The 26,957-nt window shown below is 41.4% G+C and overlaps 1 protein-coding gene across 1 annotated transcript in view; it reads right to left on the minus strand.

Annotated features, from left to right (window-relative positions):
* trio (trio Rho guanine nucleotide exchange factor) overlaps positions 1-26,957 on the minus strand; it is a 251,658-nt gene that overhangs the window by 155,580 nt on the left and 69,121 nt on the right. The window contains exon 30 of the mRNA XM_071587214.1: positions 20,076-20,175. Within this exon, the coding sequence (XP_071443315.1) occupies positions 20,076-20,175 (100 nt within the window). The remainder of the gene's footprint in view (positions 1-20,075; positions 20,176-26,957) is intronic.

Genomic DNA, 26,957 nt, shown 5'->3' on the forward strand with positions numbered 1-26,957 from the left:
CATCAATTGTGACGCGCCGATCGTTCCTCACGAATTCGTCAACTGAGCTCACCAGTTGGTCTGTAATGACAGACGGTCTCTCCGAACGCTCATCGTCGTGTGTGTTCCCCCTCCCCATGTTGAAGTTGCGACACCACCGCCGAACAGACGACTCGTCCATTACATTGTCTCCATACACCTCCTTTAATTGGCGATGAATATCACATGGGCGAACGTTTCTTGCATTGAGGAATTTAATCACTGCCCTCACTTCACAACTGGCGGCGTTCTCAATTTTTTTTAAACATTGTAAACAATCACAGAAACAACACAGGCAATGCTAGCGTCACGCAACTTGGCTCAGAGAAGGCAGACAAGCCACTGAAGCTATCTGACCTCGTCCAGCGGCTACTCGCGTCGTCAGCACTTCATGCGGCACGAACGGGTACTACTTTCCGGATGACCCTCGTAAGTTAGCACTTCATTCAATATGCATGTAAAGCCATGAGATAACCGACAATTAAGATACCTCACGCCCTCGGCTGTAGCTCGCCGTAACACCATGAAACTCCCAAAATCGAAAATGAACGTCCCAAATCGTCCTTGAAACCCTAAGCTTCTTAAGAAAATGAATCCACTTTAATTTTCTCACAAACGCCATGAAAGTGGGACGGAGTTTATCGGCTGCGAGGTCGCCTGCGGTCTGCTAACCACGACATTTGACTTCTAGGGGAACTGGGATAATGAGAAAGGAGACGTGAGGAAGGATGTGCCGACGAAGAAAGAGGGAGAAGTGAAAAATAGTGCATGTAAAATACTCACGAGACAGCAGGAGAGAAATTTAAGGATGGAGGAGAAATTACGCAGAATAAAAGTGGGCAACAGGGGTGAGAGAAGGTACAGAGTCGCGGAGAGGAGTCAGGGGAATGAGCGCGCGGAGAATGGAGGGGGCGGGTAAGGGTTAAAAGTACCGCCTGTGGAAAGAAGAGAAGTCGGTCGATGAAGACAGTAGCTCACGCCACTAGAGAGTTGGAAAAGGTGAGGGAGGGGAAGAGGAGGTTAGCAAGGGGGTTTGGGAGGAAGTTGGAAGATGATGGGAAGAGTGGGGGAGGGGGGGGTTAGGGAAGGATGGAAAAAAGAGAGCGAAGGGAAGTGCGACGGCGGGGAGGGGTGGGAGGGAGTGGAGGGAGAAAGGAAGGACGCGAGGGGGGAGGCAGAGGGAGAGAGAGAGGAAAGACTTACAAGGTGAGGGGATGGATAAGAGGAAGAATATATTTCTCGGCGTCTAAGATGAAGTTTTCTTCTCCATTCTAACTTACTTCAAGGGGTATATCACCGAGGGAGGGACTGCTGGGGATAAAAGTGACGGCAGATGCTCAATTCAAATAAACATAAACCGTACCAGGCTATAAGAACCACATTAGGCCACACATTGGGACTGTAAGGGAAGTGTAGGTTAAACAGAAGAAAGATAACCAGAGAGAAATGGATCAAGGCATTATTAAAGGTGAAATTAATTATGGACAGGAAGTTATACGAGCTATAATGCATGCGATACGCTGTAGTACGTAATTAGTACTGCGAATATAATTAGAGCGAGGAAGGAAGCTGGGAACGGATACGAGTGGAAAGACACCCCCCCCCCCCCGTCAAAGATAAACTATCGCTTAAATGTTGAGGACTGCATGCTTCAAAGGTTACTCCATTCACTAAGTGCACACGATGAGATGTTTTTACATAGCTTCCATACAGTAGCAGAGAAAATTTTTAATGACTTTAATTGAATCTGTCTTTGACCTCTGAAGCCCATGTGCTTCATAAACAATTAAACGCCGGGACATGTAAGGGTAGGAAATTTGCCAAGCGGTCACCAGGTGACAACTATGAAAGGATGAGGAAGAGTTAGCCAAGGCAGGTAACCAGTTACGGGTAAGAAATTGAATGGGGAAATATTCTCTAACGGTCGTAATAAAACAATATGTCGGGACAACCGACGATTGTCAAATATCCATCGCTGTAGTCCGTCGGGATGAAGTTCGAAATGAAAGCAAAATACCTAGGTACAACAGGGGGATCCGGAGTAGACACCTTCAATCCATTAACTGATTGCTCGTGAGTATAATGCCGAGGCAGTAAATAAGCTGATCAGGGAAGTTTTCTACTGAGGAAATACAAGACTTCTGGCAAATATAATCATTCATTTTAATTTCACGAGATCTTGTGGAGTGGGTGACTTCACAAGATCATATTAATCAAACACACAACTATTGGGACCATGACGAGATTTTACCATTCGGATTCGCGACAAACGCAAAATAATCCCGGGCTGAATGCGCAACAGATACGGGGATGGAGAAGGAAAAATGGGGAAGCGAAGAGAAGAGGGAGGATTTTCCTATAGGGGAGGGAAGTTGGAGAGATGATTTGAAGGGATGGTAGCAGAGGGAGCGGCGGGAGTGCAAAAAATTAGGATGAGGCACGGGGGAGGGTGGAAAGGATTTAAGAAACGAGTGGGAGTGGGCGGGGGGGAGAGAGAGGTCCATGGGAGAGATGAGCGGTGATAGGAGCGGCAACGAGTGAGCCCGGGCGGCGGGAGGGCATGGAGAGCCAGCGATGGGATCGGAAGGGGACGAGGGATGCAAAATGGGTTTCATAAGGGCTTCTCCGACGCCGCCGACGCCACTTCACCGGCGTCGCGGAATTCAATCCATTAAAGTCAAAGGGAATTTGTGTCCTCCTTTGATTGCACAACAACACTTCCAAATGCATGAATTAAGGATGAACGGTGAATTGGTCGAGAGAATTATGGAAGGCAATAAGATATGAGATGGTACAGGGCGGACATGGGAACGATCTGTTCTCTAGACAGGCATTTAGATGCCAGGGAATACGGATACTAGTCGCCGGTGAGGGCATCTTCGTCGAAAAAGTCCTGAGCATTATACAGGCAGCTATTCATAGAGAAGGCTATTTAAAAAAGTTTCATTAACTTTTTACCCACATTTTACTGATGAAAACTTTGAATGTATTATATTTTTAACTTACTGTAGCACAAGTTTCGTTGATTTGACTCCAGCACTGCAGCAGCGGAGGTCGCTGCAAAGTTGAAACATGATCACTTCGCTCACGCCAACGATAGAAACATGGACGGCACATTAAAATTTAGCTTCGCCTGAACAACTCGTCAGCCGAGGTCTACGTAATAATACAGTAGGCTTATAGAGAATCTATTCTTTCCTTCAGCATATGTAGGAGATGGCTTAAAATGTTTAACGAGGGAAGACAATCAATATCACAGGATGGTCAACTCGGAGCTCCTGTACGGAGCTCTTACCAAGAGAAAATTAACATTGATTATGCCATTGAAAAACAAGATCGTTGAAAAAAGATGAGACCACTGGGTATAAGATTCTTTGAACGTTTCATTCGGTGCCACCAAAACTTTGGCAACAGAAAAATTGCACATAACACGCGCTGGTGCACGGTGGGTTCCGCGAAATCACGAAAATCAATATCAAGTATGTTATTCGTCCTCCATATATAGTTCATATCTAGCCCCCATATGACTTTTCCCTGATCTCCAATGGAAATAATTCGTGGGGAGCGTTTTTAATTAATAGAAACAGGCATAGTTGACCTGAATATGTTTCACCATGCAACGGCTGCCACTGACTGAAAATACTGGATTTAAATCAATGAAACTTGAACTATACAAACATTATAGCATACAATTCTTTTTTTTTTGCAGAATTCATAATGCTAATAAAAATGTATGTATAATTTTTACTGAACAGGCCCCTTCTTTATTAGATACACCGCTGTGGATTGGGTCGGAAGGTTTCCTAAAAAGCCAATCCCAAAATGAGTCAAAGAATTGAAACTTAAGAAAGAAAACCTAAATTTTTATGCTTCACAAAGGACACAAATTGAAATAAATGGGATAATGATTCACATTCACTTCATTTATCCGTCTTCGCCGCCATCTCTACATTACTAACGACTTAATTGCGGGCTCTAGATACATCTCGCCAGCTCACAGAATCTCCGAAATGGCCGCTTAATACCATGGCGGTTATTCCTTATTGTTTTTTAAAATCTTCCCCAAAGTAAAAAATTGTATGCCGAAAAGAACTTGGAGAAATTAAATTGTCGAACCAGGGACAGGTGCATGTGGAGTATCTCACGTTTTGGGGATTTCTCGAAATGACCGAAGACATCCTCAAAGCCGCATCTATCTTCAAACTTTAGGCACTGAGTCAGTTGTCCTTTTTATTTATATTCCCATTCGAGAAATGCGTATTTCAACAAACATACACAGGTCTAAAACAAGACATTTATTAAAAGTCATTATATAATTCGTGCAATCAAATTACTTACAAGTGAATTAAAACAAATGGTCATCATTACTTTTTACCCAGGATTCGGACCTTCGAATTGATCTGACGGAATATTCTAAGACGCCACCTTAATGATCAAAACTGTTGACGACACCTCGGCAATGGTAATGAGTCAAACATTGATAACGAGATGGGAAGCGGAAGGAAAAGAATTTCATTAATGAGAGAATAAATAATTTATAGGGAACGGGCGAAGAGGCAGAGAGAAAACGAAAAAAAGCACACACCGGGGGTGGAAACGAGAGATGAAATTAAGGGACATGAGGAGGGAGATCTGTGGGAGAGTGTGGGGAAGGAGTGGGATGTCGGAATGACGGATGGGGGCCTAAAGGTAACAAGGGACACACAAACGGATGTTGGCTTAACAAGAAAACAAAAGCCATCACGTGTTGTTTTACAGGCATTGCGACATGCTAGGAGGAAGGAAAGAGAGAGAGAGAGAAGAATTCGCTGTTTGCGAGATTTTGAACATCATTTCGTGCGAACAGTTTAATTGGGAAAAAAAACTCAGACCCGTGAGGAAAATGGTCGGAATTTCCTCTCTCAAACGAGGGATCAAAAGAAGAGGTGTTAATAATGAAGCAACATTTTTACAAGCCGGCGAGGATTTAAGGTTAACCAAGCCAGATAGGACAGGTTGGACGCATTTTAGAACAATTAATTTAAATTAACTTTGATTATAACTGCTGGTGGGCAAGGATGCCGCTTTCAATGACATGACACATCAATTCAAACCGGTTGTACATAGGAGATGTTACGCTAAGAGAGACTAAAATTTGTAATATCTCACGCGCTGGTGTTTTTCGTAAGCACAGGAGCAAACAGCTCATTCCGAACCAAGCTTGAACCGTCGCGGAACACGAAGAAAAGATGAACACCTTTTTTAAATTTGAAATGTGCGTCTGAACTTCACATATTCTACCATGAAAAAGCACATTATTTAAGTACAGTCGTAAGTACGACTCGCGTTCACTCAATTAAGGCGAGGTGGAGAGGTATAAAAAAATGAACAAGCTGTCTTATCACATTTAATTAAAAAGTCATGCTATATAACAATATATTTAATATTTATTTAAAATAAATACAAAGGAAACAATCCTACTGGGAAGAATAACTTCGTGGGGCAAATTACTTTACAGAATGCTATCCACTTTAACATGGTGCGGTAGTCCAACGGTAAGTTTTGGACGGCTGAACAGAGGGCTTAGGTTCGATTCCCGGGCATACCTCTCTAAGCACCTTCAGCTTCACCCAAGCTGTGGGATTTTTCGGATACCAGATCTTCCTGGTAAACAATAGCTGGCACAGGTAAAGGATCTAGCCCCAACATCCTGATGTGTGAATTTCGAATGGCGTCGGGCTTAGCAGTGGGTTAACTCTTTCAACACCTACCAAACCGACCTTCGGGTTGATTACTGTGCTTATGGTTTTTCATATCAACTTTAAGGTAATATCGTTTACAAATTATTTCCAAACTGCTCAGTGATCAATCTATTACCTATCACTTATTCGATATTCGAAAATTTCATTGCAGCCCATGCATTTTTGCGTAAATGGTTTAACATAAGCCTTCAAAACTACTATAGCGTGAATTGGCTGGAATGAGAAGTTCTTTATTCCTAGAATATTCACAATGCGCTCCAGGGAAGATTTTGCCAAATTATCACAAGGAAAGAAACGACAAGTTAACTTCAAAATGTACAATACTTCCGGGGATAATTATGCGATGCCCTATCTCTTGTCATGCCCTTGTTTACCCACCTCCATTTATCGTAGAAATCAAATGTTTTGGACGCTTTGGGTACTTATCTATCGTCACTGGTATCCCTGTAATTAAACTATACTCGTGCATGTTATTCCTGCTAAGGGCACAGCTTGTCTTCGCAAAATGTACATCCTCCACTATCAAGATAAAATCATCTTTCAAAACGAAGTATCAATATGTAGAATGGATAACTTGAGTCTCTATTCTAACTATCCTAATGATAGAGTATGACAAACTATTGAATTTAAGGTGTCGACACGAATTTGTCGACTCAATTGTTCATGCGCCGATTAAATTAGTGCTACATCCATTCTCGAGACGAGATTCAAACACTTGGCCCTCGGGTTTTAGGATAAGCGCGTCAACCGTCGAGCCAACCAGATCTAGCCTTTATGACTTGTTGATAAAAATAAATTTTGAAAAATATATGGAAAATAATAATAAAATAAAAAAACACTGGCATTGAAACCGTGATCTGAGCATCTCGCAAAAAGTAATCGCGCCAAAGTTAATTGGCGGAGGGGTAAAACGCACTGTGAAGCAGACGGATGATGGAGTGAAAAAGGAGGGCGATGCAATGCGGACTCTACAAATGCGGTGGCACATTAGGTGAAGAGAAGATGGTGTTTCGCTAAGACCTTATCGAGAGGGAACGAGGAGAGAGAAGACTGGATGACGGAGAGAGATATGTGCGGACGGAGATGGTGAGGCCGAGAAGCAGTACGGATTTTCATGGAGATGGGCGTGGCGTATTTGGAAACGACTGAATGGGAGGGGATTATGCGGTCGGAAGTTGGTTGAGGGGTGAGGAGAAAAAAATAGTGTGACCCTTAATGCTGCCAAGGGTCACCATCGGCATCCTATCCAACCCGGCCCCGTGCGAAGAACTTCGACAGGAAAGGGGGTGGGGGGAAGAGTAAGGTAGGGCAGATAGACGCTGCCCCTCTTCTCTGCCATTCCCCTCCCGCTCCATCACACATCCTTTTCCTCAGATCTTCGGGAGATGAGGATCGAGACATAAGCGCGGTGGAGTCTAATTCTGAATAGAACCTTGGAATCGGTGCGGTCTCGAACACGTTTACCACCTGCTGAGAGGCCGAGCAAACCCATGAGAATTATTCCCATCGTTTTCTGTCGCAAGGCAAGGTCTTCGGTGGGTTTAAAATATCAATTAATTATATATTTATCATGTTCCACCATTATTTATCGCTGCTTTTCATCATTATGCTTCCTTAGACAGACATATCTTATTGAACACGCAATAAATTCATTTTATTCAAACTGACTATTTGAGAATACTCACAGCGAGAACACTATACCATACGCACTATTCTAATGAATAAAATAGTTTTTCCTGTTTTTTTCATAAATAAACCCATACACGGCACGTATTAACTTTAATAATCACTTTAAGGAATGAACGAAAGTAGTTGTCTATTTTAACGTGTAGAATATTAATGTTTTCTTGGAAAATATTTTCTTGACATCTGATTAGGACATGCGGGCGTTTCTCTTCATGAAAGTAAAATGGAATTACACGAAGTTGGATTCCGTTTGCTTTTGCTGATATTTCACTATTTTAAGGAGCCAACGAGTTTATAATAGAAATGAGATTGTGGGCAGAACTTGGCAACGCTCCAAGCGATCGAAAAGTAATGTAAAAAGAAGGATTCAATTCCAGAGGTAAATTAGAATGTAGTGCGGGGAATCAACGCAACAAAAAATTACAGCAATAATACTTATCAGATTGCTATTTGGCCTTGGTAGCCAACACCTAATAAATTTACAGAAAAGTCAGCATTGCATACAGGTACTGGAGCAGTTAAGACTATTGCAAATTTCATTAACTGTTCAGTTACATCAAAAATGCCAAGAAGATTTCCTCACTCACCATCTCTAACATGCAACATGCCAATAACCATTTAAGCCTATTTTTTCGCAAGCTTCACGTTGCGGTAGGATGTGAAACATGAATAGCATCAAAAACTATTTCAGCAAATGAAGCGTTGAATGAATTTTCCTTGGGAGATACGGGAACATTTGTATAAAACACTGGTCCAATGGAATGTCGGTGGTTACTTCCAGAAATGAGAGACGGACGTCTAAGCAAAAGGAAAATAAAAGGTGCATATTTGCTTTCAAACAAGTTTAAAACATGTGAATCAGGTGAGAAAAATAGCATTATGGTGACCACAAGGCCACGTCTGCGGCATAGCTTTGCGCGGTTCTCTCTTGTGAGCCGTTGTGGACTATATGCGACGACGAAGCTGAGAAATCCATGGAGCTGAACGGGAGTGCGACGCATCGAATGACGTGTGCATCGCACATAGACACTCCGATTGGTGGAAATTAGGACAGGCCTTCAAATTCGATTGAAGCCCTGGGACCGATACGGTATTCTCGGAATGCCTTCCCTTTTGGGAACCCCTACAACAATGGAAGAGGCAACCCTAAGCGAAAACACGAACCGTTTTTGTCGAAGCGGGGAACATCAAAATCGATTACTTTGTCCTGTCGGTGACTGGCACCATTATAAATTACAAAAACGACATTTGCTATCCTGACATTTAAAGAACTAGGATGACGTCTGAAAATTACAATAAAATATAATGAAATTCGACTTTTCCAATTTCTGGTCAAACTCGTTTCCTAGTTGAGAGAGTCAAAATCATAGCAAATAGCGCAATAATCCCCGAGATTATGGTGCGTGGGAAGGACTAATATCCATACTCTGAAAAAAATCCCACTTAAAAACCTAAACTTACTACACAAGCGACAAAATCTACTGCCAGCGGTGGATTTAAAGATTAAGCTTTACAAAATATAGCGTTCGATCGGCAACTCTCCGGTCAGAAGATGAAAGTATTATTTTTAAGTGACTCGAGTGACAACATGCTCCAAATGGGAATTCATCGATTTCCGTGGATGTCTTAAGCATGGATAAACTGCTCTCGGATAAATAAAGTGCATTAACATCTAACGATCAGCCGGGAGCTTTAAATCAAAATTATAACAATGAAATCCTAACTAACCCGGCAGAACCTTCGGAGTATAATCTAGAGATCGAAAATTCAAAATTTAGACGACCTTAGATTGATGTGCGCGCTTGCAAGCTACGATGCAGTGACGTCTTCAACGCCAACATAAATGGGCGGGTGACGTTTTGCGATAAAAAGAGACGCGTGGGTCATCAGACTGAAAGAGGCTCGTGGACTGACGCCATGGCAAGGAACACCCTGAGATTTCTCAGAAAGATAAGGGGGGGACCCTGGAATAAATTTTATAAATTTAATAAAATGGCTATTTGAGAAACTCCGGGAAGACAAATGAAGGGAAAAGAAGAAGAAAACTGACAGCAGGAAGAATGAGAGCGGGAAGATTGCGCGAAACGAGGATGTGCTGCGGGGACGGAGGGTGGTTTGTGTGGGTGCGTGAGTTCAGGGTAAAGAAGAGATGGAAAAGAACGAATTTCGAGTTTAGCGGGAAAAGAGACCCAGCTCCCTCTTCGTCTCCCCCACACTCGTTCCGGCCGGGATACCGTCGATGCCGGACATAGTGACGTAAACGTGGGATATGGGGAGGGGCAAAGGTGGAGGGAGAAGGGCGGTGAATGGGACGGATGGGGCCCTTGAGGTCGAAGGGGGGCGAGGAGTGAGATTGTGCGTGGAGGAGAGGGGGCGGGAGCGGAGGGTGCGGGAGCGAGAGGGACGGACTGAAAGACGGGAACTGAGCGTGCGCGAATGCAGCTGGTGAATCACTCCCTTTCTCTCTTGCCCTCTTTTTATCCATAATACGTCCACCCAGTCCTCAGCCCAGAGTTGGCGAATCTATTTATAGCCCTACTTGCCACGGTCCCCACCAAAACAGTTCATCGAGAGAAGAGTGGGCGAAAGGCTGCTGGATGGTGGGGGTGAGGGAAGGTGAATAGAAAATGGCATGGATCGGAAATGGGAGGGCATCGAGGTGGGGGAGGAAGGATGGTGAAAACGTTGTATGGCCATACCTAATGGGTTCGGCGGGGATGCACGGAGAAACAATAGAAAACAACAGAGGCGAGAAATAGGACATGAATGAGGGAGAGAGAGGGGGGAGGAAGAATGGAATTAGAGGTAAAGTTGAGGAAGCGACTAATGTCGTGGAAGTCAAACGGCAAGGTAGAGTGGTGGATCCACCAGGAGAACTGAGGCGAGGATGACGGCGAATGGGCAACTCTCTGCGAAGGCAATGGAAAGGAGTTTTATGAGGAGAAGAATAGGCGGCAGTGAGAGGCGGAAACCGCGGGAGATGAGAGGCAGGAAGGCAGAAAAATAGCCTCATCGGAGCATACAATGGGTTGTGTGGGTCCTAGCTCCTCTTAACCCCCTGTCCTACTCGACTCCGAAAATGAATGGCAAAATTGAAGAGCATAAAGGACAGATGGGAACATAAAGATTCCGATGAAGAATTGAACGAAAATTCCCGTAGGAGCTACGGAAGGAAAATAAATAACGCGCTTCAGATCCGTTTGGGTTCGGTCGCGGTTTGACTAAGGAATCTTCAGTCTCTCTAGTGGTATGTTAACATGACGACGTTGAATTAAATAATGAATTTCAGATGATCATAGTAGCTATTTGAGGTTGATGATAAAATCCGCTACACCAAAGACAGCTGCAGTGATCGACAAAATCCAAATATGATTAAATAGAGAAGATTAAAATGCCACTTTGCAAAATGAACTTCCGAGAACGTTTCATTAAAAAGTTGATTGAAAACCTGAAAAAAAATTATTTATCATTCATCTTAGCGGAAGGAATTCCTAGGAAAAGTTTCCACGTTTACTAGAAAACGGTATTCCCACCTTAATTGAACAATATAATTAATGAGCAATCTAAAGCGAAAATGATCTTGTAATACGTAAGGATTATGATACAAAATACACTCCCTATTCCCCTGATTATTCGAACCAAGATTCTAGCAAATGAGGAAACACTGTTAGGACAACTAACATTAAAGTTCAATCGTTGTGTATCCATTCTTACGAATACGTCCATTTTTATTAAACATGGGAAGATGATAAAATCTTTAATTGCCATTATCATGATGACCACTACAAGGCGCAATTGCGGAAACGGCTTCCACGATTAAGTTACACCGAGTGCATCCACGGAAAACATGCGCTATTTGAAAAAAATGTTCTTGTGAAAGGAACTGACCAGTAAATCATATATTTCTCGAACAAAATGAGAAGCCCGATGCACAATCTTCACTACCTTCGAGTGAAGGGTTGACATAGACGATTTGGGAAGCACCGATGGGCTTGATTTCGCTTGGCGTGTAACTCTCCTCTCTCCCAATCCTCTGCGGAACAGCCCTGTCGCTTTAGCAATTTATTTGCTCTGACATGTCACCTGTGACCTGGTTGGATTAACGAATTGGAACAGAGGGGGAAATGGGCGCTAGAGTGGCTTCCAAGTGTAAGCATGGATTTGGAATCATTGACAGACCCCGCAAATATTTAAATGGGAATCGGCCCACAATCTTGTCCGAAATATTCAGACAGTAGAAAGAAGTAATATTTAGAAATTTTAGACGAATTTCGATGCAGATTGTAGTTTTCAACTAACAAGTAGCGATAGTTTGATGCATCTGGCAAAGGGAGGTGAAGGTGGAACAATGGCAGCCACTTCGGCGATAAAAGATTTATTGAAAGACCTAAAGGACCCTTTGATAATCATAAGTATCAATAAACCTGAATTTTCAATTAATAAGCGACACAAGGGGTAGAAATATTAAACAAAAACAAGTTTCATAAATAAAAAGGTCATCTTTTTAAGATTATTTTTATTTAACAAATGCGTAGTTCCTGATGTAACTCAAATAAGTTCATAACTCAAATAAATCATAATCATTTAGGGAGAATAAACCTAAATGCAAGAGGACAGAGAGAATGGGGTCATTTGCCATAAACAGGTGCGTGAACATGATCTTATCACACAATTCTATATCATTTCCAGACACAACTGCCTTTCTTGGCAAAGTAATTATACAGGTATATGGAAAATAGGTCATCTGAGATATGAAACAAGAGTAGAGGATTAAATACTCACTGGCTTGAGCGTGATTTTGAATCTTGTGAATAAGTCAAAAATGAAATCCAACGTACGAAATTAGCATGTGATTCGGCAAAATCTTAAATACAGCAGTATTCAATGAAAGATGCAATACTGAGTAAACATATATACAGTATATTATACTACAGCAATAGTATACATACTCAGTATTGCATTCAGCAGCTACGCACGTGACTTAGTCACGAAAAGAAGATATCAGTCCGACAAGATTCAGGAAGGCGTAAATCGAATTCATTGTGAATGAGCAATTGAATCATGCACAGAAAAGTGGACTAGATGTACTCGTGTAAGACCAGCACCCCAATATGTAACCTGAAGGCTTCCCGCTAAATAGCAACTGAAAGAAGGAGGCTGATCTGTCAAAACTCTACGCCGTAGCTGCAATACACGTAATGTTTGGAATCACAGTTTCAAAGTTGTTCCAACAAGGCCTCAAACATCAAAGTTTGAGACCTTGTTGGAAGAATTGCGACAAAGGGAGAAAATGATGGACTCTGAACAACCGTCGTTATAAGACATTCTGTAGGCCGACTGTTTATTAACATTCTTAAGGTTTAAAATTTAATGCCACAAACTTAGTAAAATCATTGAGTTCACTTGATATTCCCATTGCAAGCAATAGTAACGGCCGCGAAGGAAATAAATAAAATTAACATTTCATCGACTTCAAAGCTTTTTCCACCAAATAACCAAATAAATAAACTTAAATTTTTTGCTACCCATTGGAAGAGTGGTTGATAAAAGACCGTGTGCCAATTGATAAAAAAGGAGACACCTAGATACACCGAAGACAATGAAACAGCTGATTGAAGAGCTCCGAGGGTCACTCTTGTTACTTCGTCGACAGAGAAAATATCAGTGAAAATTAAAACCAGGCAATTTTCAAATAAAAATAACAGCATACTCCCGTAAAATCCTTATCTTTGGTAAATACACGGGAAAATTCAAAAGGAGGATACGCAACAGCTACGAGAGAAACATCAATTCAATGCGATCGAGCTCAATCGCCAAAATGAATAGACGTTTCCACGGAATGACTGACAAAGAAAAAAAGTGGAATAAGGGTAGAAAGGAACGAGTACACGAGTTAAAATTGGCCAATTTTAATGGTTTTCGTATGCGTATAGATAACACAACACGACAGTATAAAATAAGCTGAGTCTGTTACGTTTCGGTTATTAGAAATTCAGACAAATACTATAATTCTAAAAAATAGATTGTGCACACACAAAAGCAATGGAAATGGAAACACCGATATTTAGCTACTTTCAATAGTTAACGAAATGAGTGTCGAAAGTTTTATACTGAATGGACAGGGAACACTAGAAAAGGACACAAATATGAAATTTTGTACTTTGAGAACTTTGTGATTTGAAAAAAAAGCAAGGGTGAAAACAAAATTCCGAAAGTAAAAACTACTAATGCTGCTTTCATTACCCCTTATAAATATGTTATTGCCATCCCACTACGGTAGGAGAGATCATGTCAAAAAAAATTAGAGAGATTAAGTGTAGAACAGATAATTTAAGATGTCCATTTTTCCACGAACGATATGGGATCATAACAACATTGCCCGACTGGGGTAGGGCCATGTTCGGGTAAAAATTAGTCTGGTGTGTATTCACCCCCGGCCATACACACTTTCGGCGGCTTACAGGGCACATAAATAAATTTTTTTAAATTGCTAGACCTAATAGGCTGAAAAAATAAACTTTACCCAACAATTTGTTTCTAAGGGCACACGGCGGTAAGCAAATTATTTCAGCACTGAGGAAAAACATGACCTTTCCACCATCTCTGCTGCGGAAAAAGTTGTTATATATATATACATTGGCACTAGGAGGCCAATAAAACGGAAAGATGAAGTTTTCTCTCCGGGAATAATTTCCACATACGGCGACTTATTTTTTGTAACATATTTTATGGAGACGAAAAATACACCCTCCGTTATTGCACTCGTTGAGAGCGGGGAGCAATTTATTCATTACCCATGGGTAGAATAATAAATGCGAGGAAACAACGTGGAAACACTTCGCCATCGGAATTGGTGGCTACTTCCGATTTTTTCCCCAGACCCGGGACGATGGCAATCCGTGGAGCAATAAAAGTGATGCATCTCGAGGGGCGCGCGAGCGGAAATCGATTCGCTCGTCACGCCACCGCGGCTCAAGCATTCGGCAGAAATAATAATCCCTCGGTAGCTTTTGGGGAAGTGAGCGATGGGATGTGGTCGACTGGGGAGTGACGTGTGGAGAGGACGCGAAACAGCCAGGCGAGGCGAGGTCGTGGGGAGGGGTACGCCCCTCTACCCCGAGCAGCAACAAAGCGATACCGGCCCGGAAAAAAATATGAACCATCGCCGAAACAAAGTGATACACCAACAACGAGATCCACGCCTAACACCGGCAATCCGAACAAATAGGCAATTACGCTCGCAGGCACTGACGCAGTTACGCCTCGATAAGGGAATTATACCATACTCAACAAATTATTAAAACCAGTGTATGGAATCATCGAGATATAAAAGAAATTGAAAACGAAAAATGAGAACTCTTTATGTTTTCATGCTTTCAGTTAAAATCGAGTATAATATGCTCAATCACGATTTTTTAAAAGTAATTCAAATTGAATGATGGACAGTTTATTTACGTCCTATTCATATTGTTTAGTAAATTTCAACTCGTATTTCTACGCACTTTATTAAACCCTTTGTTTTACCGTTGAATATTTCCACGAATACTCTAAAATATTGAAAAGAAGAAAGAACTTCGTGATTCCATATACACCTTGTTTAAAACACGACCCAGGTTTTGACGTAGGACGTCATATACTCCATGGTCGAAAAATATACGTGATGCATTTGAGATATTTTAAATTTTTAATAGAATTTCAAAAGAAGAAAAGCGATGGGTAAAATCAGGCAAAAACTTATACATTAAAATGGAGAAAACATCATATGAGCATAAGCATAAAAAATAAACTTTAAGCGAAAGAAAATAGTTTCATGCGGCACCAATATTCAGCGTATGAAGCAATTTTATTTAAAAAGGGCCCAAAACTACTCGCAAGCATTTTCTGATAAGGGTCATGTACAAAACATCGGAAACATGTTCAAATCGTCTCATTATGTCAAAAATCTTTCTTTCCATCCGGAAAATAAAACCCACTCAGGTGTATGACTCGCTTTCAAATAACATTGCCTGTACTTGCCAAAGAGCATCATTGGCCAGAGCCGGTGTTGGTACCGTAAAGCATGTCGTATCTTGCTCTTGGGTAGAGCAAAAGATGCTTAGGGGACTCGTTTGAGAACAGGGGAAGACAGTACTCCTCTTATACTGAAAGAACATCGTTTATACCAGAAAAGAGGAAACTAAAAGATGAGGGGATAGCGAAATGACAGCAGGCCAGCTTTTTTACTACACCCTGGGGTACAGGAGACTTTCCGTGTGAACACCCGGCATTAAGTGAGCACGAAAAAGACGGGAGGAAGCTAAATTTAAACGGGCCAGCCATGCTACGAGTCCACCGAGATGAAGGAACAAGTGTCGCAGGGAGAGGGATGCGAGGAAGAAGGTGCGGAGAAGAAGGATTTTTGAGAGGAAAAGATTGAGATATTTTGTGTTCGAACTGCTGTGAACTACGCATCGCACGAAAGTGTTAAAGGTGGAAGAGCGTTTCCCTTTCGCTCGCTCTCTTTAACGATTATCGCTATACCCTCGCTTATTCCCACAACAACAGCTTTCTCCCAACAATAAATCTTTCCGATATCTATACCTAAAACCTTATTCATTGCCTCTATTGGGGCACCTCCTTTGCTAGTAAAACCACCGACAGTAGAACGTTTGGATAGCAGACACCAACATTATCAATCCTGGCAACACCATAATGTCACCCTGATGATATATTTATTAAACACGTCCAGTGTGCGTCATAACTTAAGCGTGACGGGACAAAAAAATGAAACAATATCGCGACTAATAGGAATTCAATTTAATCGCGTGTTGGGAGCGAAGACATACGGTAATTTTTGGAATTCAATAAAAATATTTTTTTAAGGCACTAGGACTATATAAGGAGAATAGCAGATAGTTTATTCCAGATGAAACGATACGAAAAGTAATTTACCGAGACTGGAAGTCACTGAAAATTAAAGAGATTCAACAGCACACTCACCCAACTCCATTGGACGGGCTTTATGAGTGCAAACAGGGTCGACAACTTTTGCGGTACGAGACCGCAGGATGTCTGAGGGCAGGGGACTGGGAGTCAATTAATTTTACTTTGCCTTTAGTCCGTTAACAGAATCAACTGCTAAATTAATTACTATCGGCAAGTAGGAAATGGAGAATTATAGCCATATCCTTCAGCCAAAGAAAAATGTATCTAGGGTAGGTCCCTCCAAGTACCTATTTTGAGTGCATCTTACGCATGAAATTTAGAATGCTATCAAAGACATACATGGAGCTAATCGCAAACATTAATCGGTATAATTCACGTTCGGGGTACAGTAATGAAAACCTGTTTGAAGTGACATAGCATTAGGATATATACACTTGGACGGGCTAAAGTACCAACTTTTAAGAGAAGTAAAGGACAAAGAGCGCTTGCATATTAACCATTGAGCTATAGCCAATGAAAATGACATTTAAGGAATAATTCGTAAGTATCTCAATGAACAAATAAACAAATTATCTTGCAAAATACTGTCATTTTCCTCCATTTTATCCGCGAATAATCCGGACAAAAGCTGTCCTTATGCGAGGAAGTTGTCATGAGTCGCAGGAAAAGTGACTTGTCATTCTACATCACTACGTAATTGGTGATAACGTTATCGTTTACAGTAGATTGCCCTTCCAATGGTCGCCACACACATGGGCGATGCACTTCAAAGAAGAAATTATCCTGCGGCCATTTCATCCACCACCGTCACGTAACCCAGTATGCTTCGTCGATCCTTCTGCCTTTCTCGTCCCCTCCATTGCGCAAGGCGAACTTAACGGGAAGGCACTTAATGGTGGACCGGCAAGAAGGAACAAACGGCAGAAGCCTAGTTAACTAAGAGACGAGTTAGAAGCTGGCAAGGGGGATGAGTTGACTAACGAGGGAAATGGATGTGACGACAAGAAAATGCATGCACACATCCATTTTAAAAACAATGCATCAAGAATTACCGCGCTAAATATAGAATACGATCAGCTGTGATGCGTGGACATTTGAATTTCTTCGCGAAACTTAACTAAAATAACCAATATGGAGAATCGTTAACAGCATCAGTTAAATATCTTTTGCCGGCGCGATATTCGAGACGAAACTACTACCATAAGACCATTTCACAAAATCATTCCCTCAAAGGAAACGTTCGCAATCACATGAGAGATGGAAATGCGCCTGGGAGACTTGGTAAATTCTTTCGTAGGTTACCTTTCGAAATTTCACCATAAATACCTTTTTACAAAATACTTTAGCATTTCTCAATCAGGTTCCAGAGAAGAAAGGGGAAGAAAACTCCAATGGCCGTAAGAATTAGTTGCCAATCTCTCGTCAGACCAATTGTTGTGTTGGTGTGACGGGAATCACTTCAGGGACCAACCACAACCTCTCGACCAGAATACCCTCTGTGGTGGTTTACGGGAAATTAATCCGCGTCAGGGACCAACACACAGCCACACGCACACTATCCTGACTGAAATCCTTCACGAGGCTGTGAGACCCTGTTAAAGAATTTCAATCAATAATTACTCCTTCCCGTTCCACTCAGTCCCTTGGTATCTGTTTTTCCTCCCCCCCCTCCTTCCTCTTCACCAATACGTTTAAAGTACCCCTCCCCTTTCCATCTTCCACCTATTTCGATTGGTCCCCCCAACTCCCACAGTCTCTATATAAATATGACGTTTGTCTCCGGTTGTTTACTTTCAACCTTGTGTTGGAGGTGTTTTCCCTTCGGTTCGCTGAAGAGGGTCACTTTGTGGCCGAAACACGCGTGTTCGACGCATTTCCTAGTTGCTCTTTACCTGTGTCCAGATTCTCCCAGAAGTTGGGCCCTTTTGAGTGTGTGTGCGTTTCTTGAGTGCTTGTGTGTGTGATTGGTCTGTGCCAGTCACAGAGTGTGTGCTTGAGAATATCCTGGAATCTTTAACGGGGTCTACTCTACAGCCTCGTGAAGGATTCCATCTCCATCTGAAATTCTTTAACAGGGTCTCACAGCCTCGTGAAGGATTTCAGTCAGGATAGTGTGCGTGTGGCTGTGTGTTGGTCCCTGACGCGGATTAATTTCCCGTAAACCACCACAGAGGGTATTCTGGTCGAGAGGTTGTGGTTGGTCCCTGACGTGATTCCCGTCACACCAACACAACAATTGGTCTGACGAGAGATTGGCAACTAATTCTTACGGCCATTGGAGTTTTCTTCCCCTTTCTTCTTTAATTGAGAGGCCGTAGAGCTCATTATTTCTTGCTAATCAGGTTCCAATTTAAAATAAAATAATTACCCACTGATTTTCGTTTAGCCGTTAACATATTAAGAATGAATGAAAATATACAATCAAAATGCATTCTTGGATATTCCAGCGAGTTGCGGCACGATTGATGGAGACGTGAGTTATAAGGCCCCTCCGCTCAGCGTCTGAGAATTTTCATTGCGCTGTCTGGTACTAGAAACTGAATTCATTGAGTGGAAAATTAATGTGATTAAGATGGATATGGCTGATCAAGCAATATTTCCTTATTCCAGGACAATTTTGTTACGATATGTCGTGGAACGGCTAATGTTTAAATTTATTTCGATCATGCATCAAAATTTGACCCACTTCAGTTTTTGTGGAGTAAAACCCCTTGCGCGCAATCATGTACGTATTTTGGCTTAGAAATTTTCAGGACTGTTGTTTTTTCATTTTACATTGCCGGAATAAGCAGCCATTTTTCTCTTGGCTAAAAGATTTGGCATGGACAAATCCATAACCATCAATTTGTACGTATCATATTTTTGCGCTAATTTTGTAAAATTTGCTTATTATCCAAAATGAATTTGTGGTACCCTTCTTATCTATTTCACTTTCTTTATTGCCATGCGTCCTCTCAGTACAGACTTTTACAGCCATGCATTTAATGAGAGACTGGGAACTAAGATTTTGATTTATTCTAAATGGAATGTAATAGTTTTTTACATTAGTAGAAACTTAAAATCAATTCCGAAGCGTTAGCAATGGCCTGTCATCGTGATAAATTATATTATTTTATAATAATGAAGAAGTGTATCTTTTTACGCAGCTCAGTACGTTAGAGTTTAATTGAAAGAACAACGAGTATAACATGGAAAGATAGCACATCGGCACGTCATTCGGCATCCACGGAGGAATTTAGGACTAGCCAAAACACAAGTCCAAAACTAACACACGAAAACAAGCGTTCGCTCACGTGAACAGTAGCGCAAGTCACGTCAGAGAAATTTACGTCTTCCTCCTCCAGAAACGCCCGATACTTCGCCCTTCCCAATTTCTCCAGGCGGTGGAGACTCGCCCAAGTGTAGCCTCGAATCACTTTTTTCCTCCCTTTTGTCTTTTTGGAGTCACCTGGATTGTTTTAAGCCTCTTGCCTCGATAAGAAGAGATTCGCCATGGAAGGCGTGTGGGGAATAAAAGCGCTGCTTACGACTCTTTGGACTTCCTCCAAGCTGGATGGTACACATCGGAGGGGTAGCCATCGGAAAATACACTAGATTAAATGCCATTGGAGTGATCGAGAAGAAATCGGAGGAGTACATGCAGTGGAGGAAATGGACTTCGATTGGGGGAAGACTGGATACACCCTGAAACTACGAAGTGCTTACCTTGTCGGAGTCAGTCGTATTTCCAGAACCAAAAGATGCCAACGATCCACGGTCAAGGTTTTCGGCACTCTCGTCTAGTGAGGCCGAGTCGTCCAGATCCCTGGAAATAGAATGGAGAAAGTCATTAATTTCAAACTGCTAAATATTTGATTTCAGTTCTATTTTTATGGCTACTGCAACGGCAATGATAAACATCAAAGAGAAATAGTTCATAATTCAATCCGAAAAACAAAACCAAAAGCAGCATCCCTATTTCTGCAATAGCGTCGGCAAATATAAACATAAAAAAGGACACTCACACGTATTCAGATATTTTTGGTGGCACAACCACATTCTGTGAAAAGAAGGAACTTCAGTATGATATATATATATATATATATATATATATATATATATATATATATATATATATATATATATATATATCTGAAGAACGCCGAAAGCTTAAACTTTCTGAAATACGATTGCCCTTTTACGTATTCTCTATTCATATGTTGTTGCAGCAGTAGTACAAAATAAACTATCTTTCAAGCAATAAAAAAGTTAGCTAATGAGTTCTTTTACCACCAAGTGATATTCACTACCTTCTTATGGTTCCATAGGAATATTATTTGCACTTTTCCAACCTTCATGATGAACAAAACGAGTTTTGTTCACATTTACATAATTATCCATTAATGATATCGAAAAATTCTCACATCAAATACATTCAGGAAACTATTCCATTCCAGATGCTCTTACAACTGTGTACTTGCTTCCTTAGGCCATAAATGTACCTTATAACATTAAATAAAGATCTGCCTATCACGTGAAAAGTAGCCACGGGAAGGAGAAAAATACGTGCCGGGTATATATTATGTATAAATATACAACTAAAACAAATACGTTAAAAATTCATTAAAAAAGAGCTGAACTTGACCAGATTTAATATTTTCACATTACGGGAAAATGAATTTCCAATCCTGAGAGACTTCTGAAAAGTTTGTGAAGTAGGATCGCAAGAGAGGAGAAGTTGCATGAACGAATTTCTGCGAATCCAAGTGCGCTACATAAGAAGAACATCTGGCAGTCTAATCCCTCGGCATTTGGCTCATTTTCGACGAAGCGGAATGAGACGTTCCCATGAGGGATTAAAGAAACTAAGGAAAGAGTTTTAAGAAGAAAAGCTGAATAGTCCGTGAAACGAAAATCAAAGGGCAAAACAGCTGGCAACTGCTTTTACCCAGAATTCCTCAGGGTATTCTTCTTTTCTTATCTTCCTTGCTTCAATGGTGGCATTCAAAACTCAGTCGAATAATCACGGAAGAGGGCTTCCGCGTCAGTCGATTAAAATCAATCTCTTACTTCGTACCTTCGTTTTACACTTCACGATAGAATTACATACCGACACTTGAAGATTTAATTCACGTGATTTAACTGAATTTAATTGAATTTTGAGAAAAATGCGCCTTATTGTTATTCAGGGTGGAATACATTCATTTAATCACTATATTGAGTATAATTGAAAACGAATATTAGCACTTTTTTCAATTTTTGAATTCCTTCCACTACAACATTTGAATTCCTTCCACACAAGTCGGAAGCGGAGAATATGAAGCGTACTTGACTGAAAAATAACTATTTCCTTTAAAATGCGAAAGAGGTACTAATTTCTACGACGGATTTCACGATACCACATCGAATCAATGCTCTACGAGACATACACACGTCGTGCACAGGGGGGCCCTGAGCGCTGTAGGGGTGGCATGACGGAGAGGCGATGACTGAAACTTCATGAAAAGAGACAGACGACAAAGCACCAAAACACAGGGAAGTTTGTAAAAACTGCTGAAGGGTTATTCACTCAGGCGACTTAGACATTATTTGATACACTGATAAATCCATTCAAATATCTAAATTTCAGGGGTTTGTCATAGGTTTATGGGGAGTGACTGGCCCCAAAACTAGTCGGAATAGTGTATTGAGAAGAACAAAGATACCGGCGGCGCACGTATTTACATGAGAATTTTTAACCCCAGGGTATATCGAAGGCAGAGAGAGCGTTGGGAGTGTGGATGATGCAAAAACATTCCGAGCTATTATTTCAAGTTACTTTTTCAATTTGATTTTGTTTTAATTCATCGAATGATGCCAATTACACATTTAAGCCTCACTGAAATAACGCTCTAAATTTTACATAAAGTCATATTGAAGCGCTCAATAAACGCTACACCCATTTTCAGCAGCCCGAGAGTTCCCGTGAAAACTCTATGAAAAAAACTCTTATGAAAAAAACTATTATGAAAAATAGTCAACAAATCAACATCAACAACGACTAAAATCAAGTTATCTGCAAATCCCTTTCCGAGCATGATACGGAATCCTGACGAAGGCGAAACCTGGGCTCCGGCAATTTCAATTTTCAGCACGGATGACGTGACAAGTTTAGTCCAATCAATTAACAGGGAAAAATATGAGATGTTCCCACTAATTTTAAGGCTAATATGACGGCAAAAATTGGTGGGTGAGGGATGGAGGCGGCAGAGTCTAATTTGATTGAAATTAGTTTATCGGGTATACCGAAATATTCAAGAACATCACCACCACACCTTACGACGCATACCTCCCTATTAGCCATTTTGCTAACCTTCGAAAACCATTTACCCTCTTCCCACCCCAACTGCCTCTTTTTCCCATATTCCGTATTCCTCTCTCCTCTACCGGCTTTGGGTGAAATGAAATTATCTTGGGAGGGCTGAAGACTCGGATAAAATTAGATCCATTCGAAATATAAAACCCTGAAAGGCTGATTTTTTCCCTTGATCCTAATAGAGGCCGTCGAAATGTGGCAATTTAATTTCCTCTTGGTCTCTTCTCTTTCAGAATTGGAACTTTATAGACCTAAACGAGCCAGACTCCACTTACACATTCAGAGGACACTGGCAGCACTACGCTTTCATCACTTCAGAACGGAACCCGAACCTTTTTTTAAAGAACCAACCCGGTACTTAACTTCGTACAATTTACCCTCTTGCAAATGCCATCGGAGAGATATCTACGTCGAATCCACATCATATTACTGACCATTCGTTTCGTACACAGTCCGTGGTATAACCTAGCACTTGCTACGCTTAGGAATATCCCTTACGGTCTAGATGCTAACCTAGCAGCCCTCTAATATTCACGAATGGGAATCGACCTCACTCACTATATCCACTTCGCCTTAAACCCGGCGGGTCATTTCTGTAGCAGTCCTTCGTATCCCATCAAATAACACCCGTTTCCAAAAAGAACCGTCCTACGACCGCCCACCCGGATCACACCCGCGTCTTAATCATTCCCCCCGGGGTCTGCCCACTTCTCTCTCGCTTTCTGTCCTCTGGGGAAACGGCGGCGGCGGCGATGGCATCCGCGCGGAACTAGGGAACTGAACGAATTGAATAAGTAAGCGAAAAGACGTGCGGAAAGTGGATGAATAAGAAAACGGACGGGCACGAGCGGTAGGTGGAAGGGAATCGAGAATATTGATGGATGAAGGCATTCTGACATGCTGCCGAGCCAACGGTAATACCGAACATCAAACCAGTAAACTTCGTTTCCGCCGGATTCATTTTATTGAATGGCACTTCTGTATTGTTAGGGGAAGGGAGCGGGCATTTAGGGCCAAATTCTCAAACAAATTATAGCTTAGAACTAAAACATTGCTCCGGAAGAGTAAACGTGGATGTACAGAAAAACGCCCGAGTTTTCAATCAACTAGAGATGAAGAAAGAATGAGAGAGCTATCAGCTCTCCGGGGAGTCAACAGCCAAGGAGTAAAATGGAACACATGGCGCACCAACACGGCTATACTCACATAAATTCTGTAGTAACTTACATTTCTTTACAATCGTGGCATTATTTTTCCCATTTATCCCGTTGCGGTTTTCTTCGTGATATTCTCAACATTTCATTCCGGCCACTCGCAGCATAAGTGATTGTATTAATTGCAATGGGTACAAGTAGATTTTTTAAAGTTAACCGCGATGTGACAATTCTGATGCTAGATAATTTATTTCCGATGAGGCATCATTTCCCTTGCCTTGGGAATTGGGGCACAAAATACCTTCCATTTCGGAGCACCGAACCACTTCGACCTGGCCCTAACAAGACGTAAGCAATAAAAATAAGCCGGTAGGCATGATAAGAAAGGGTGTACTTGAAAGCGTTTACCAATTCAACCCGGTTTTTATTATCTAGTGCGAGATGAACTATAGTCATCCGCTTACCTCCAGATGCTTAGTTCGTACAATCTGAACACTTTTTTGAGACAGCATTCTCCTAAGAAACTCGACAAGGTCAGCAAACTATGGGCCGGAGATAAATATGGCATCAATCGGCCACTACAGTCGAGAATACAGATCTCGAATCCACTTTATCTTTAATCTCATGGAAATCAGGTCATACATAGATTCCATCTAAAGAGACCAAAGATTTTCAATTCCACAAAAGAAAGGGCAGAATGAACAGCTAGCTGTTTACAGAGCCGTTTATATACGAAATTTCATTATGTATTTTGTCTCGCTAAACAAAAAAGAGCTGGATCTTCATCGTCAAACTTTTTTGATCACTGGACATTTCTAGAGATTTTGAATCTCCCTGAGAAACTCATGGCTTGTATTGGCGTTAACCAGGGTCCAAGCCTATCTTTCAGAAATATCTGTTCGAGGCGGAACAAGGAACTCCTCACCTTTAAGTTGGTCAACGGACTACTAATTGCCCACACGAACAATTTCCGAGCAGAATTTAATGTTATTTTCGAACGGTAGCTTCCATATTTAGGCGATCAAACCACAAGGTTCCATCGCAAGACCAAGCCTAAATGCTACCCAGAAAACAATTTTTTGTCCCTTCCACCTACAAACGGAACTGAGAAAACATTAAACGAAGAATAAGAAAACCACCCCACATCATTAGCACAAATAATCGCTGAAGTCTTAAATCGGTTCTTAGTAAGCAGAAAAAGCCTTGAGTATGCATCTTATTTTTTTAAAGGATTTCTGGCTTTCTGAGCCATAGGCACAGAAATTCGCCATCTGGGGCTCATTCTTGAGAGTCAAAAATCAATTTCGATGTCTTATGAAAACAATTGTGAGTGAAAAATAAAATATTGTAAGCCACATACTCCGCGAAATGTAGACTTTATATCCGTTGGCATTGCTTTTACAAAGTTCTGTAAGGACAAGCTAAAAGGACCTACACATTGGCTTGTAGCGCTGGGAAGCGGGCTTTTGCTTTATTTTTCCGCTTCGTTTTCCTTTATCTGAAAAACTCGCATGCCCTTAGACTATACTGCTTTTACTTGACAAAAAAAAGATTTGCCTTCCTACCTCCCATTTTGCTTCCTCGTGGAGATAGTTATCCCATGAATGAAAAACAAATTATCAAAACGGCGGAAAAAGAATAGGGATACATAAGATACCACGAACACAATGGAAGTGATATTTGAATGAGTAAGAGAACAGAAGAGAGACCTATGGAACAGAATTAGGGTTATCGCGAGCTAACTTCTCGCAAGTACATCTAAGGGCTATAAACATTTCAAAAGAAAACTAAAAAATAAGGTAAACGTGTTACAATAAAATATTTGTAGTTCTTCTAAGTTGTGTACTCTCTCGTTCTCAATGGTATTTTAAAGTACCCGCATTAATTACTATACATGTTAACCTTCACTTCTCAAGACGCCTGATCAAAAATGACAAACCATCTCAGGAGGGGAATAATACATGCAGTGATCTCATATTACTGATGCATGCGGATAGCTCTGCGTTTTAGCAACCTTAAAAAAGCTTAACCAGTTCATTTAAAATGGCCAAACAACGACAATTCCGTGCTAAATAAAATTTAAAGATACAATAGGTAGAGAGGTGATGGAAAGTTTTTGTATGGATAAGATTCATTAGAATTCCAAGTAAGATCACAGACGATCAACTATTATTTGTATCAGACAAGTTTCTTCGACACTGTTTGGGATTTGAAAAAACAAGAAAATCTGGTTGGTATGCGGAACATGTAAAATACTCTCAATGTTTATAACGTGTGCGCTAAAAGAATGGAATACGGCCGTTATTCCAACTAACTACTGTGAAGGATCTCTCATTTGAACCATTATTTTCATAATGCGAATCCGTTTTAATAAAATAATTAAACTAGCGGATATTTGAAAACCATATTCAGACACACTATGGGATCCAGAAAAATGGCTTGTTCACATTACTCGAGGGCAAGGGGCCCAATTATTATGAGACTCAAAACCCTGAGCCAACTCACCCGATTTGAAAAGAGCACCTCGAAGAATTGAAATACTGACACCACAGATCGGGGAAATCCTGCGCTAAGGAGACGATGGACTGGCGAATGAAGAACTAGGAATAAAATAAAAAGAAAACGACCATCGGGGGAGCGGAGGAGAACACAACATGGGAACTGCGATGCGAAGGGGAGGGGGAAATGGCGGAAGAGGACGAGGAGAAACGGCTGGGAGAAGGGGAGGGGAGAGACATTTCTGCGGGAGTGGGTAGCGAAAGAGAGGAGTGAGGAGTGGGGAGTCGAGACGGCGGGGGTTCCGAAGAAAGACCTGCAAGATAATAATTCAATAGCGGCACTCGAGAACTTCGAGGCACCCGTGTTTTGACATTGTCAGAACGACAGGAGGTGCAGAACCGAAACTGAAGGTTGCTCGGACTGTGAATATGAGAAAGGGAGAGCATCTTTTTCTTCATTTTATTCTTTCTGTGATACGGGTAAGCGGAGAATATAGGCATTGGGCTGAATGTGAGGAGGGGATGTGTACAGATTCGTTATAGTAGGCGGAAGTGGATCGGAAGAGACCGTTTTCGGGAGTTACCCGCCCTACCATCGTTT

The sequence above is a fragment of the Hetaerina americana genome, unplaced genomic scaffold (assembly GCF_022747635.1).
Source record: "Hetaerina americana unplaced genomic scaffold, ioHetAmer1.1.p SCAF_3, whole genome shotgun sequence".
NCBI lineage: Eukaryota > Metazoa > Arthropoda > Insecta > Odonata > Calopterygidae > Hetaerina > Hetaerina americana.